General features: G+C 28.1%; 1 protein-coding gene across 1 annotated transcript in view; it reads right to left on the reverse strand.

The window, feature by feature from the left end:
• Positions 1 to 10: 10 nt before the first annotated feature.
• LOC100206322 (endothelin-converting enzyme homolog) overlaps positions 11 to 14318 on the reverse strand; it is a 33653-nt gene continuing 19345 nt past the window's right edge. The window contains exons 11-17 of the mRNA XM_065813033.1: positions 13917 to 13971; positions 9552 to 9619; positions 4124 to 4254; positions 3945 to 4010; positions 851 to 943; positions 673 to 749; positions 11 to 585 (exon numbers count right to left, since the gene is read on the reverse strand). Coding sequence (XP_065669105.1) covers positions 486 to 585; positions 673 to 749; positions 851 to 943; positions 3945 to 4010; positions 4124 to 4254; positions 9552 to 9619; positions 13917 to 13971 — 590 coding nt within the window. The 3' untranslated portion in view covers positions 11 to 485. The remainder of the gene's footprint in view (positions 586 to 672; positions 750 to 850; positions 944 to 3944; positions 4011 to 4123; positions 4255 to 9551; positions 9620 to 13916; positions 13972 to 14318) is intronic.

Raw genomic sequence — 14318 nt, forward strand, 5'->3', positions numbered from 1 at the left:
AAAATGTTACTTAATTATAAATATTTATTTTTTAAATAGATATTTACAAAATGTAAAAAAATCGGAATGAATACAAAATATTGAAATATGATACAAAAAAAATTAAAAAAAAAAAAAAGTTTTGTCAAAGGATCGTGCATATTAGAGGCTATTGAAATTATTATTCTCAACACTGTCACCCCCAACTCTTATAACAGGTCATGCTAATTTTGTCTATGTACCTTTTTCTTAATACTTCTATAAATAAAACCTAACCTGTTGAAAATACTAAATAGTATTTTCAATATCAGAATATTAAGTTTCTCTTTCACTTGAATTTTCGCTTATACACTTTGATCACAAAAAGTGCATGTTACAATATAACAACTAACAATATTTGCACACACCCACATACAAATACAGACAACTCCTAAAGAAAATTAAACCAAATTCCAGTTATAAAATCGGCTCCTTATTTCAATCAAGGTTCTTTTTTGTTATATTGTTTACCATACGACGCATTTATTTTCTGGATTCATTGCTGCATTCTTTTCGCATCGAAAAACACTAGCAAACTCTTTAGAATTAGATAGCGAGCCAATTACTCTGAAAGATTACATTGTTTATTGATAGGTTTAAGGCTTCATTAATTGTTTTAAGTTCATTACATATAAAAGTTTAAAAATTAGGTACCTAAATTTAGCAGGCGAATGAATCTCACTAAGTGTGGCAATATATTCAGTTCTTTCCCTCACATTTGAGCAATACTCCTACCAAAATAACAACACATATGTTTCATGTATAGATTATTATATAAATCTTTTTGCTTTGATTTTTAATGCTACGTAAAAATTCTTAAAAATATAGTTACCTGTGCGTAGCCTATAAAAAATAGCTGCCTATTGTTAAAAGGTAAGTTGGGCAAAACTTTATCTTCTCGATGAGCCAAATAATCCTCATATGCCTAAGTCGTTAAAAAATAATTAAATTAGTAAAAAAAAAAAAAGTAAGAAACATTATCATCTCTAAATATCCTATATTTTATTTAAACCATTAAAAACTTAGTCTCTAAAACATTGCTTAACTTTGTTCCAGTGGTCTAAAAGACAACTTTTTTCGAAGCCATTAGCGGGGCTGATTATATGGATTAAATAGTTGCAAAATATTTAAGCAAATTGATTTTAAGAAATAAATTTCATTTTGTACATTGATACCATCAACTATAAGAGTCCCAATTTCTTTGCTCCTTCATTTGTCTTCCTACATATTTTTCGATTTTGAGTCTTAGTATTCATCATCATATTTAAAACACTGAAATATCATCTTTGGTGCTAAGTTTCTTGCAAGTGAACAATTCTTTGCAAAGTATTTCAACCCTTTGCAGTTTTAACACTAACAAAACTTTTGTATCATGGTGTCAAAACACAACTCCAATAGCATCTCTGTCATACATATTTAAATGGTTTAAAGCTCTTACTTGAGGTAACATAACATTATTTTTGATCATATCTGGGAAAATTTGGATGATAAAACCCCCAGCAATCTTACAAAAAACTACTATTACTCTCGCGTGCCAAATACAAAGAATGAAGGATGGGGGAGGAGGGGGGGGAGGTGGGATAAAAAAGAAGAGCGGGAATTTTAATAATTGAGCAGCAGAGGGGGTAGAAAGGGGTATCAATAATCTAAAGCAATTGAAAACAATTTTATTTTAGTATAGCTGGCGGTCAAATTAATAGCCTTTTTTCAAACTGAAGTAAACTAAACGCTAATTTTTGGCAAATCAAGATTTATGTCAAAGATTTGTCTTGACAAAGTGAGATTTATTTCGAGAATCAAGATTTAAAATTTTTAAAGCCTGATTACACTGAAAGTTTTGATTCTTATCATTGACGATAAGATACTTTCTGACTTTTAAGGCTGGTTTACAATGATTTTTTTTTTTAGTTTTAAGATTTAGCTTTTTTTGTTAACAACAAGTAAAAAATAATTAAACGAGAGAGGGTGGTGGGGTCAGAGTGCAGTGGCGGTCCTTATAAGCTTGGGAGGGTGGGAACATTTTCTGAAAATTAATAAATATTCATTCCCGGGTATTAAGCATGCAAGAGTAAGCAAGATAGACCAATGGTTACAAGTGAGCCAAAAACATATCAGCTTTCTCTTTTATTTAAGTTTCATTTCGTGAAAAGTTTATACACAGTATAAGCATCCATGCAGAGAGTGCTGCTAACACTCTGCTAAAGCGTAAATAGTTTAGAAGAATTGGAAAAGTAGTTCAAACTTCATATTCTACATTTTAACACTTACTTTTGTTTGTGTACCCAAACAACAGCATTTTAAGTGCTACCATATGAGAGGATTATTGGTTTACTTTTTTAGATTGGTTTACTTAGACTCAAAATGCGCTAAGCCTGAGTAAACTGATTTTAAGAAAACAAAAAAAAACTAAATTACTAAGCACATTAACAGAAATTTATACTTTATTTACTTTTATTTATTTTATTTAGGACCAAAAATTTTTAATTGGTCTAATATTTAAATAGATAATAGATTTCAGGGTATAGAATGTGGAAATAGAACTAACCTAAAATTTTTTTTTTTTGTGACTCAGCGCATTTTCCAGATATTTTTATATGTTTCAAACATATCAAATAATTTCATACTTGATTCTATGCTTGATTAGCTCGTAGTTTTTTTGCAATAATAAAAAAATAATATTGAATTCTTTTTTTTTAGTAAATAAAACTTTCATTTTTACAAATTTTCACATAAATTTATATCATATTTTATATATATTATTATAGTTAATATAAATTTATATACTAAATAAAAACCCACAAGTGTCCCTTGTGGGATTAAAAATTATAATGGAGATTTGTGGATTTTTATTTAATATAACTCCCCCAAAGACATATTAAACCTCCCCGAAGACCCCTTGGTCTTGGGGAGGTGAATAAGTTAAATTTAAATAGTTTAAATTAAATTATAAAAATAAACTAACTTAAATTATTTTAATGTAATAACAACTCCCCTTTGCAGTGTAATATTTTATTGATCAACGTTGAGTAGTTTAGTATTTTTCTGTCAAAACTTTTGGGAGCTTTTGTTTGTTAACAACCAAGAACAACCTTTATTGTTGTCAAATTTGTTTGAAAAAAATTCATTTGCACTATAAGCAGTTTCTATATCAATATTTTCAGAAATATTTGATACAGCTGGAGATCCTCCATAAATATGACAAATTAAATCTAAACTTACAAGTATTATTTCTACTTTTATCTTAACAACTTTATCTTAACACTTCTATAAAACACCTTTTTTCCCCCTGCAATTACACATTTCTATTATTTTCAAGGCTTTTAAACACTAAACAGTTAGTAAATTCATTGCATGAAAAAAATCTTGTCAGAAAAAATAATACAATTACATGGAAAAAAATTATACCATTATACATAGTTAACGTATGAGATAGGATAGGAGTAGATAATTAGACCCTACAGAAACTTTTTTTATGTACCAGAATTAATTTTAATATTAGTTAAACAGAATTTTAAAGGATGTCTCTGTTCAAAATAATCTCAACCTGCTTTGGCTGGATTACTTTATTTATATAATAAGCCTTTAATAATAAAAAATACATGCACTAAAGTTGTAACTTTTATTTATATGTAAAAGTATTTACATATAAATAAAAATAAAGGATATTGATTAATTTTTCTTTTTAACTTTATTTTATTAAAATCAAAAATTTTTTACTTTTTTTTTACTGAGACAAGAAAGGTTCGTAAATATAATATATAATATAATATCAGATAATAAAACTTATTTTGCTAATGTAAACAGGTTAACATCCTTCCCCCCTACCTCCCACTTCCAGTCAAATCTAAGTCTGTATATGTAAATTCTTTCTTTTTAATATTTATAACTAACAAAAAGTTTATACATTCTAAAAATAATCGATATACCTGAAAAGAAATTTTTACACCTCCATTATCAGCAATATTTTCCCCGAGAGTTAATTTTCCACTTATCTAAAGAATTTTGTCACTTATGTTGAATTTTGTAATAAAAGTTTATGTTAAACATTTATGAAAAAAACATTAGACTAAAACATCTTTTTAACATTTTAAATAAAATATCATACATTATATTTATCCTGAACTTTGTAATTGCTATATTGGTCCACAAAACATTTTGATCTCTCCATGAATTCTTCTAAACTATTTTCAGACCACCAATTTTTCACAATATTTCCATTTTTATCAAATTTGCGCCCTACAAATTGAAAATATAGACTTATGCAATATACATACTTATATATGTTCTAGCAGATCATTTTCCTCATTCTTAAAGATAAAAAAATTCACACACACACATATATATATATATATATATATATATATATATATATATATATATATATATTCTTTGTCCATAAATTTTTTTGGGGTGTTAATAAGGTGCTTCCAGAAGTTCTTTCGGTCTTGACACAGAGCACCGCAGAAAAGCTTAATTACTAGGAATTTAACACCTTCTTTCTTACCAATGTCATGGGCTAGAGTCAGTATCGAACCTCTGACCTCTTGGTGCTAACCACTACACTGCAGCTGCACTAATTGTTTTACTCAAATTCTTCAAAAAAACTTCCTTTTTTTTTTCTTTCTTCTTCCTTCATTTTGAAACAGATTCTGTTAAAAAAATTTCCCTTCACCTCAAAAATAGAAGCAAGTTCTTTTGCAGTTTGAATGCAGAGTAAACTTTTTTCTGGTATATTTCTTAAAAAAAAAAAGTTCCTTATAATGATTTTGATGCTTCTAAAATATTCGTTGAAATTGATTGAAGTTGTTTGCTTGTTAAATTAATTTTAAACAAAAATTTATGCCAAATTATGACTGAACACAAAAAAAAAAATTAAAGGTTAGTATTTTTAAAGCAATTGAATCTACTGTGATTTTGCAATTGTTTCACTATCTGTTGCATTTTGCAGGGCTTCATCAATTTTTGAGATTTCAAACTGAAGAGTTCATGTATCACTTAACAGTTTTACACTTAGATTACACTAGATGAACACTTAGATTATAAAATTTAACATCTTTTTGCTGAGACAGAGAAAGTTTGTAAAAATGATAAATGGTGTTGAAAAACATTTTTGAAGAATATGAGCATGTACATCATTTCTTATGCCTTCTTTATATTTGCTCATAAAGATCATATGTGTTTTGTATTGATAAATTTTGTTCCAGAGAGTCACATTCCAGAGAGAATTCCAGAGAGTCACATTTGTTAATTCAATTCCTACTGAACTTTTATTTAAGTGAAACCATGAAAATGTTTTTTAATATGAATTTTGTTCTTATCCTCGACATCTGCCTATTTATCAAACCAGTATTGACATTTTCTCACAGTGACTGATCTCTTGTGTACAATCAATAATGATCAAAAAATGCACAGATTTTTGGACATTTTTGAAAACTATATAACACATAAATATATTACTAAATATTTGATTTTAATAATAATAATATATGTATGTATATATATTATGTATGTATATATAATATGTATGTATGTATGTATGTATGTATGTATGTATGTATGTATGTATGTATGTATGTATGTATGTATGTATGTATGTATGTATGTATGTATGTATGTACATAAACATATATACACACATACATATACGCATACTCTCAGGTGCTTAACACATAGGAGGGAATGTTTATTAGTTATCAGAAAATATTTCCACCCAACCCAAACTAATTAGACTCCTCCCCCTCTTAATTAATTTTTACTTGTTATAAACAAACTGTACCTCAAAACTAATTAAAAAACTTTTAATGTAAACGAGCCTTCAAAATTAGAAAGTATAAACTTACTAATAGAAAAAAAAACTTCCACCCTACCATTTATTAAGACCTCCCCTTTTTATTAGATCAGGATGAAAATTCACCCACCCTTTTATTTCCACAAGTATATACATTTATTATTTTATATTATACAGTATTGTATTAACTATCATTAGAATTTAATTTTTACTCAACAATGATAATATAATAAATACATAATTAATATAAATAAATAATAATAAGTAGATTAAATACATTTTGATCATTCTTTAAAAATTTAACCATGACGCATTTGCTTTCCATTTAAATTAAACAGTGTTTACTGAAGATTGTAAACTTATAAAACTTGTAATTATTTGAGTATGTGAAAGGATGAAACTTTGCTGAACGACGAGTCAATCAAGGATGAGTTTTACTTGATGGAACTATTTAGTTAATTATTGATATTACTATTATGTAGCTTTTTTTTTGATTACCTTATTTAATTATATCTGATTTTCTCTTTATGTTTTGGAAAATAACTTTATGATTGATTTCAAAGTTAGCCATAATAAAAAAAATTTTGTTTTAGAATTATTCATACACTCAAAAAGGCAGGAGGAGCGGGGGTGGGAGGTGGTGTGTGGTTGTGTGACAATTCTAAAAGTACATATACACAGTTAAAATAAATAATTCCTATTTAAAGTTTTTTTTTTAAATTACATCATTTTTTATTCTTAAAAGGTTATAAAACAATAGATTAAAAATGCATGTACTATTTAGGGTCAAATTTCATGTGATATATTTTTCTGCAATTATTGATGTATGAATTTTTTTTGAAAGATTTATGATGTATATTTTTTTTCTTTTAGAAAATATATAGTTTTACAAAGTAAATATTTATGCCTTTTTTCACTATTCTATCATTTTAAATATAGCATGTTGATTTTTACTGTTTACAAATGCAAAATTTAAGTGTGAAAGAGTTAAAATGACTGAAGATTCTGTTTTAAAAAACTTTGAATTTAATCATAAAAACATAATTGATAGAATATAGAGCAGTTTGTTCTCAATTTTCCATGTAAATATTAGAAGTCTTTTTTATTTAAAAAAAAAAATTAAAAATTTTTTTTTTTATTTATCAAACAATTTTTATATAAAATATTAATTTTTAAATTATTTGTCTCATATAGGCATAAAAAAAAAGATTAAAAAAAAAAATTGTTCTTTACAAAAAAGGTGGGGAGGCCCCCCGTTGTCATAGGCTCTCTATTGACCATGCTTTAAACAGATCACCTTCTTATACAGAATACCTTCTTATACAGACCACCTTCTGGATCATTTAAAGAGTTCGAACATTATGAGTGTTATTAAAAATAATTTGATTGTAAAAAAACTGTTTATTTGGTTGGTGACTTGAACCTCAATATTTTGGATTATAACAAAAATAAAAAAACAATTTTTAATGTCATCTTTGGAAATAGTTACATTCCTGTCATCAATATACCTGCACACATAACTACAAAAAGTGCAACTTCAATACAATACATACAAATACAATAATGATTTCATAACATAAAGATTTCAGCCTTTTAAAAAAATGTTCTTGGCCTCATCTAATGCACAATAGAATCTTTCAGTTACAGCAGTTAGCAGCTCAGCTGTAGAACAAGAAAACCAAAATCTGTATTGGTTTTCAGATGGTAAGTTATTAGGCTCAAGATGAGATGTTAGAAAATTGTTAATTGAAGAGTCCAAGACCTTGCTGATAATAGAGTAAACTAATTTTACGATGGTTGGAGGAGTCAGAGTGCTCTCCAGAGTTTTTAGAAAATGAATCCACAGATGCTATTTTCCAGAGGGCAGGAAAGCAAGTTTTGATCTTATTGAGTAGTTTAGAGAGAATTAAAGAGAGTTCTACATTTTTTTAAGGCTATGACATTTATGTTGTCCACAAGCTGTGAAAGAATTTAATTGAAAAATCACTTTGATGATAGAAACCAGAGTGATAGGAATACCTAACAGATCAGAACAATGGAATGTTTTGCACTTATATTGCTAAAGATTTTTAAAAGTTATTAGAGCCTAACTTCTGATATAAGATATGAGATTTAGTAAACAGGAAATAATGGAACTTAGCATTAGACAGCACCTTTTTTATATTGATTTCTTGCAATAATGAAAAGAAATAACGATTGAAATGATGAAAACTAAAAATCTTATATAGTTGTGGTCATTAGTTGGTAACTAAGCTAAGACAACAAAGGAGATTTAAACAGAACACAAACATACATATAATAACTTACAGGTGAGTTAACACCATGCCAGAGGTTTGCACAGAACAAAAATATTTATACAGTAACTTACAGGCAAGAGAACACTGTGCCAGAGGTGTGGGCCAACTTAAACATACAAACAGCAAACTTATGGGTGAGTGAACATGGCACCATAGACTCGGACCGAACAAAAACATAGATATATATAGTAAAATACAGGTGAGCTAACACAGTAACTAAGACACTTCCAGCTATACAACAGACAAAAATAGATATCACTTTAGACATGACAGCATTAGATAACAACAACAGAAAGTGCACTTCTTTCAGCCTTGTACAATGTGGTGTACAATATGTTGTACTGGATTACATGTTACTAGTAGCAGAGTGATTAAAAAACTCACAAGGGTGATTAAAAAAATCACGATGATTATACGCCTGACCTGAAAAAAAATTGCCAATATATGCTGCAGGCAGTAAGTTACTAACTTAATCCATACTTAAACTCTGTGGGTTGGCATTAGAAAGTGATCATATCTTTTAAAGTCTTGTTGTTTTTAAAGTTCTTGATCTTGAATAATTCGAAAAGAACATAAAAGAGTTATAAAGAATATTATAATGAAATCATGATGGCGGAGAAACATTTAGGGATTTTCTTTGAGAAAAGTGATTTGCAGTACACTTGCAAATCCAGGAAACAAACTCATTTTTAAACTGTTTTGAGTAAACTTTTTACTCACTTTGTCTATTTACCATTCTTCTTGATGAAATCAGATCTTTTTTTACATATATTTGATACACTACTTTAACTCTTATTATATATTATTTTTTTAAATCAGAGGCTTTTTTTTAAATCAGGTCTCATGAACTACATTAATTTAAGCAAAACTCCTCACTTTGTTACAACAAATGCAACAATATTGTCACAATAAATGCAACAATTTTCTGGTCAAAAAATAAAATTTTGTGCCTAGCAATTGTGACTTTATACTTAAGTTTTCAGAAGCAGTTGAGTTTTTATAAAACAGGAAAAAAAAATGAGTTGAAGAGTGATATTCAATAAGTTAAACAACATAGATTAATAACATAGATATTAACAAATTCAAGTGATTTAATAAATAAGCAGTAGATAGTTGAGTGATAGTTGATATATATATATATATATAGGTGATGTTACAAAATATTATAATATACAGTTTGATGTTGAAAAATACAATTGCTCAGTTAAAAATAACTAAAACAGTTTTGCAGCTACTTTTGAGGCTACTGAATAATACATTGGACAACTGCCTACAAAAATGAAGGCTATTCAAAAATGGAGAGGATTAAAATTTCAAATTTTTTGGTACAAACTTTTTCAGGAATTTAATTTGAAAAAGTTTAATACTTTACAATTAATATGTTCGATTATTACAAAATTATATTTACATCTTAACAACTCTTTAGATATAAAAATGTTAAAATATACCAGTGTTATCAAATCCATGAGTTAGTTCATGGCCAATTATTGAACCAATAGCACCATAGCTTAGCGACCTAAAATAGCATGTGTGTATATATATCTATATATATATATATATTATTATTATTTTATAAATATCAATAAATACAAATTTCTCTCAATACTAAATTTATTTTTTAAAAGAAATTTTTGCTGGATTGTTGTGACCAGCGTCTTCAGCCTAAAAGTTTTTTGTTTGTTTTTGTTTATATCTTATTTTTAAAACGGCAGTTCTATTTAATGTCAATGGGATGGTTTCATCTTTTTCTGACATAAGTGTGTCAAAAATGGTATCTGAAATTTTGTTGACACATATTGTCCTTCATCTAAATTGATACCATTTTGTTGAGTGGCACATTGGTGGTACTGTATTTCAAGTGCCTCATGAACTTTCCTACCAAACTTTTTAGCATCGACTTTTAGAGTTCTGCAACTGTCCCTGTTAATTTATTGTGCACAATGTCTCATGTGTGTGGCTTATGCAGATCGTTTTGTTTTATTACCTATTGTACTGTTTTTGTGTTGTTGCAGGCGTGTTTTTATTTGCATTTTTGTTTCAACTATATACTTTTTGCTACAATGACATTTAATAAGGTAGACTCCTGGGTGGCTGTTCATTTGTAGTTTGGATTTATTTCTTGATGTTAATATTGAATTTAGGTTCAAGTTTGATTTGAAGACTGTTTTATATCCTGCCCTCCTAAACACCTTACATAATTTGGGAGATAATATTGGTGATGATATTGTTGAATACGTACTGGTGATGTTTTCTATGTTTTTAGTAGTCACTAGTGATTTTTTGTTCTTACGTTTTATTTCTTTTATGATTTTTATGAGATTAGACTGTTTATGACCATTTTCAACAAACACTTGAATAAGGAATTTCAGTTTATTTTCTATATGTTTCTGACTGCATAGATTAGATGCTCTATGAACGAAACCCTTGAATATTCCATTTAAAATTTGTGGGTCATGGTTTAATGTTGCATTAACATGAATGTTAGTAATTGCATTTTTTCTGTGTATTTTAAATTCATATTTACCATTTTTGTTATTTATTATGCATATGTCTAGAAAAATTAGTATTTTTTTTTCATTTTCAAATTTGATAGTATATTGTATATTTGGATGCTGTTGATTAAGTATTGTCTTAAATTGATCAGCCTGGGCAATGTTAGGGACTCTAGCATGATTGTCATCTACGTATCTATAAAACAACTTTAAATCAATAAGCAGGTTGATTTTCAGTGCTGTATTACTGAACATTCTTACCCAATGCAAGTTGTAGTATCTACAAAAGGCACACCAAACTACGGAATCTCAAATTACTTAATAAAACTAATATAACCAATACTAAATGAAAACCCAACTCAATTAAAAAATTCGCAACAATTTGTAGAAAAAGCAAAATTGTGGGGCATATCTAGTGACAAAACTCAGGTATCATTGGACGTTATAAACCTATACCCATCAATTCCTCTTAAAGAAGCAACTGAAGTACTCATAAGTTTATTGGAGGTGAGCGATAATTTAAAAAAAGCAACAAAATTAAATATGAAATAAATAAATATTCTGATAGAACTCTGTCTATACCGACCATACTTTTTATGGAACAATGAAATGCATGAACTTGAAAATTCAGGTCCGCTAGGTCTTTCGTTTATGGTAGTTTTAGTTGAATCTTTTCTTCAACACCTTGAAAAAAGAGCACATAATACAGCGCTGAAAACCAACCCACTTATTGATTTAAAGTCGTTTTATTGATACATAGATGAAAGTCATGCTACAAATAAATAGCCACTCAGGTGTCTACCTTATTAAATGTCATTGTAGCAAAAAGTATATAGGTGAAACAAAAATGCAAATAAAAACACGCCTGCAACAACTCAAAAAAAGTACAATAGGAAATAAAACAGAACGATCTGCATTAGCCATACACATGAGACATTGTGCACAACAAATTAACAGGGACAGTTGCAGAACTCTAAAAGTCGATGCTAAAAAGTTTGATAGGAAAGTTCGTGAGACACTTGAAATACAGTACCACCAATGTGCCACTCAACAAAATGATATCAATTTAGATGAAGGACAATATGTGTCAACAAAATTTCAGACACCATTTTTGGCACACATGTCAGAAAAAGATGAAACCATCCCATTGACATAAAATAGAATTGCTGTTTTAAAAATAAGATATAAACAAAACAAACAAAAACGTTTAAGCTAAAGATGCTGGCCATTACATTCTGGCAAAAATTTCTTTTAAAAAATAAATTTAGCATCAAGAGAAATTTGTATTTATTGATGCTTTTAAAATAATAATTTACATACTCTCATACATGATGTCTACATTGTGTGTGTGTATATATATATAAATATATATATATATATATATATATATATATATATATATATATATATATATATATATATATATATATATATATATATATATATATATTGCATTGATAAAACTATTATAGTAAGTTAAATATTTTTAAATATAAGTATTCAAGTTAGAACTATAAGTAATTCAAAATATGCTAAGTATTCAAGTCTTGCATCAAATGCAAGTAGTGAATGAATATAAATAAATAATGAATGAATACAAGTAAATGCAAGTAGTGAATGGTAGGTATATTCATGCAATGAGAAGAAGAAATTCTTCTTTTGACTTGCTAAAACCAAAAGTATGCTTGTCAAATTTTTCAAGCAATATAGACTGGAGATCTGCCTCTAAAAGTAGCAATGCTTGATAATGGACCAGTTTGCCACAGTAGATAGCTAATATAATTTGGATTTTGTAGAATTTAAGCTTTATTTTCAACCTAACTATTAGTATTTATTTCAGAGTGTCTGCTAATATTTTAAAAGGGATTACAATGATTTCCCCTGATTATTAACCAGTTCTTCAAGACTTTTATTTCAGTTATTGAGCCACTCTGGATTTAGCAAGGATGAAAGTGTTTTACATGGAGAAAAATGAGATCTTTTTAGAAAAAATATGTATGTATAAACATTAATGCAATCCACAATTTAAGTATAGAGAGGAAGTCATAATTTGCAGACATCTAAATTCTCTGGTTTTTCTGTAAAAATACTTTTGGACAGATGCTAACTGCATCCAGCTACCACAGTCATGTAAAAGACAGCTGGATGCAGTTAAAATAAAACTCTGTTAAATGCTACAAACAACTATCACAAAACTGTCGGTATTCCTATATTAATAAATGAAAACCCTCTCACTGAGTCCTTTTATTTACATTTACTTGGATTATCATTTCCTATTGACCTCTCATGGAAACCATATAGACAATAAATTGCTAAGTTAGCATCTGCTAAATAGTATCTTGCTTCTCGTTATCATGCTCACCGTTATCTTACTCCTGATTTAATTTTGAAAAAACAGATTGCTATCTTTGTCTCAAAAAATTTCTTATTTGCCCCTGTATGGTATACTATTGTCATATTTGTGGTATGTGTCATATAATGTGGTAGCGGTGTAGTCGTAGAGCACTCGCTTCATAAGTGACAGGTCCCGAGTTCAATTCCCACCACAGCCCTGGTAGTACTGCGCTCAACTTGTTTCTCTGAACAGCAGTCTTGTTCATCAAGGTTCGTGTTTTGAAGTTATAGAGTTAAGAGAGAGGATTATATCCACAAGTAGCCTCCTCATCTGCAGTGGTCTTCTCGGTCTTGGGGAGGTGAATTACAAAAAAATATATATATTTGGGCTGGTTCTTCTAATGATGCTCTTTCTTTTTTAGACAAGGTAAAAAAACACATTGTAAATGCAGTTGAGCCTGTTGCCAGGCTTGAGCCTCTTTCTCATGGTTGTAAAGTTACATCTCTTTCTCTTTTCTAAAAATACTATCATTGTCACTGCCTAAAGGAGTTATCATTTCTAGTTCCTTCAACAAAAAATCATTCTTGATTGACTCCTCATTATGCAAAGTCACATCATTTTACTGTATCTGTCCTTACATGCTCTAAAAACATTTTATTGTCTAATTTTTTTTCAACCATTTAGAACTTTCTCTCTAATCTTTGTGCTTTTCTGACTACACAATCGACAACTTTTTAAGTTTTCTGTCAACCATTTCCTTGCTCTTTAAATCTATTCTTTGTTTTCTATCAACTCCCGACTTAATAGTAGTTGCTTGCAGCCTTGTTAGGAGTGAATTAGAATTTAAAAAAATTTATATTACATTTTTTCTCTTTTCTTATTTGAAACCATTTTTAAAAACCCAACCCAAAAATAAAAGTACAACATTAAATCATAATATAAGTATAAGTAAATATTTCGACAAGACATAAAAGTTAAATATATACCTGGGAACATCTCCTGTGTAAAAGAATGGTGGTTGTAAAATTCCAGCAGGAATCACTAAATTTCATCATAATATTTTTTAGATAATATTGTATTAGTTTAATGCAATATTAAAAAAATAGAATAAGATAACGAATATATATATTAAATATTTATTTAACAATTTTGTCATTAAACTGTTTAAAAATAACAAGCGCAAATATAAGTAATCATGAACGCAAGGATGGCATTTAAGACAACATTTTTGAAAAATACTTGCTTTGCTGAAAAATACTTGCTAACTCTCAAAACATGTTCTCTGTAATAATTAACATGTTCAAAACTCTTGAATAAATGTAAAAAACATTTATTCAAGAGTTTTGTTCTAAATAAAAAGTAAAGAGCATTTATAAAGGAAAAATGTA

Source organism: Hydra vulgaris, chromosome 12 (assembly GCF_038396675.1).
Source record: "Hydra vulgaris chromosome 12, alternate assembly HydraT2T_AEP".
NCBI lineage: Eukaryota > Metazoa > Cnidaria > Hydrozoa > Anthoathecata > Hydridae > Hydra > Hydra vulgaris.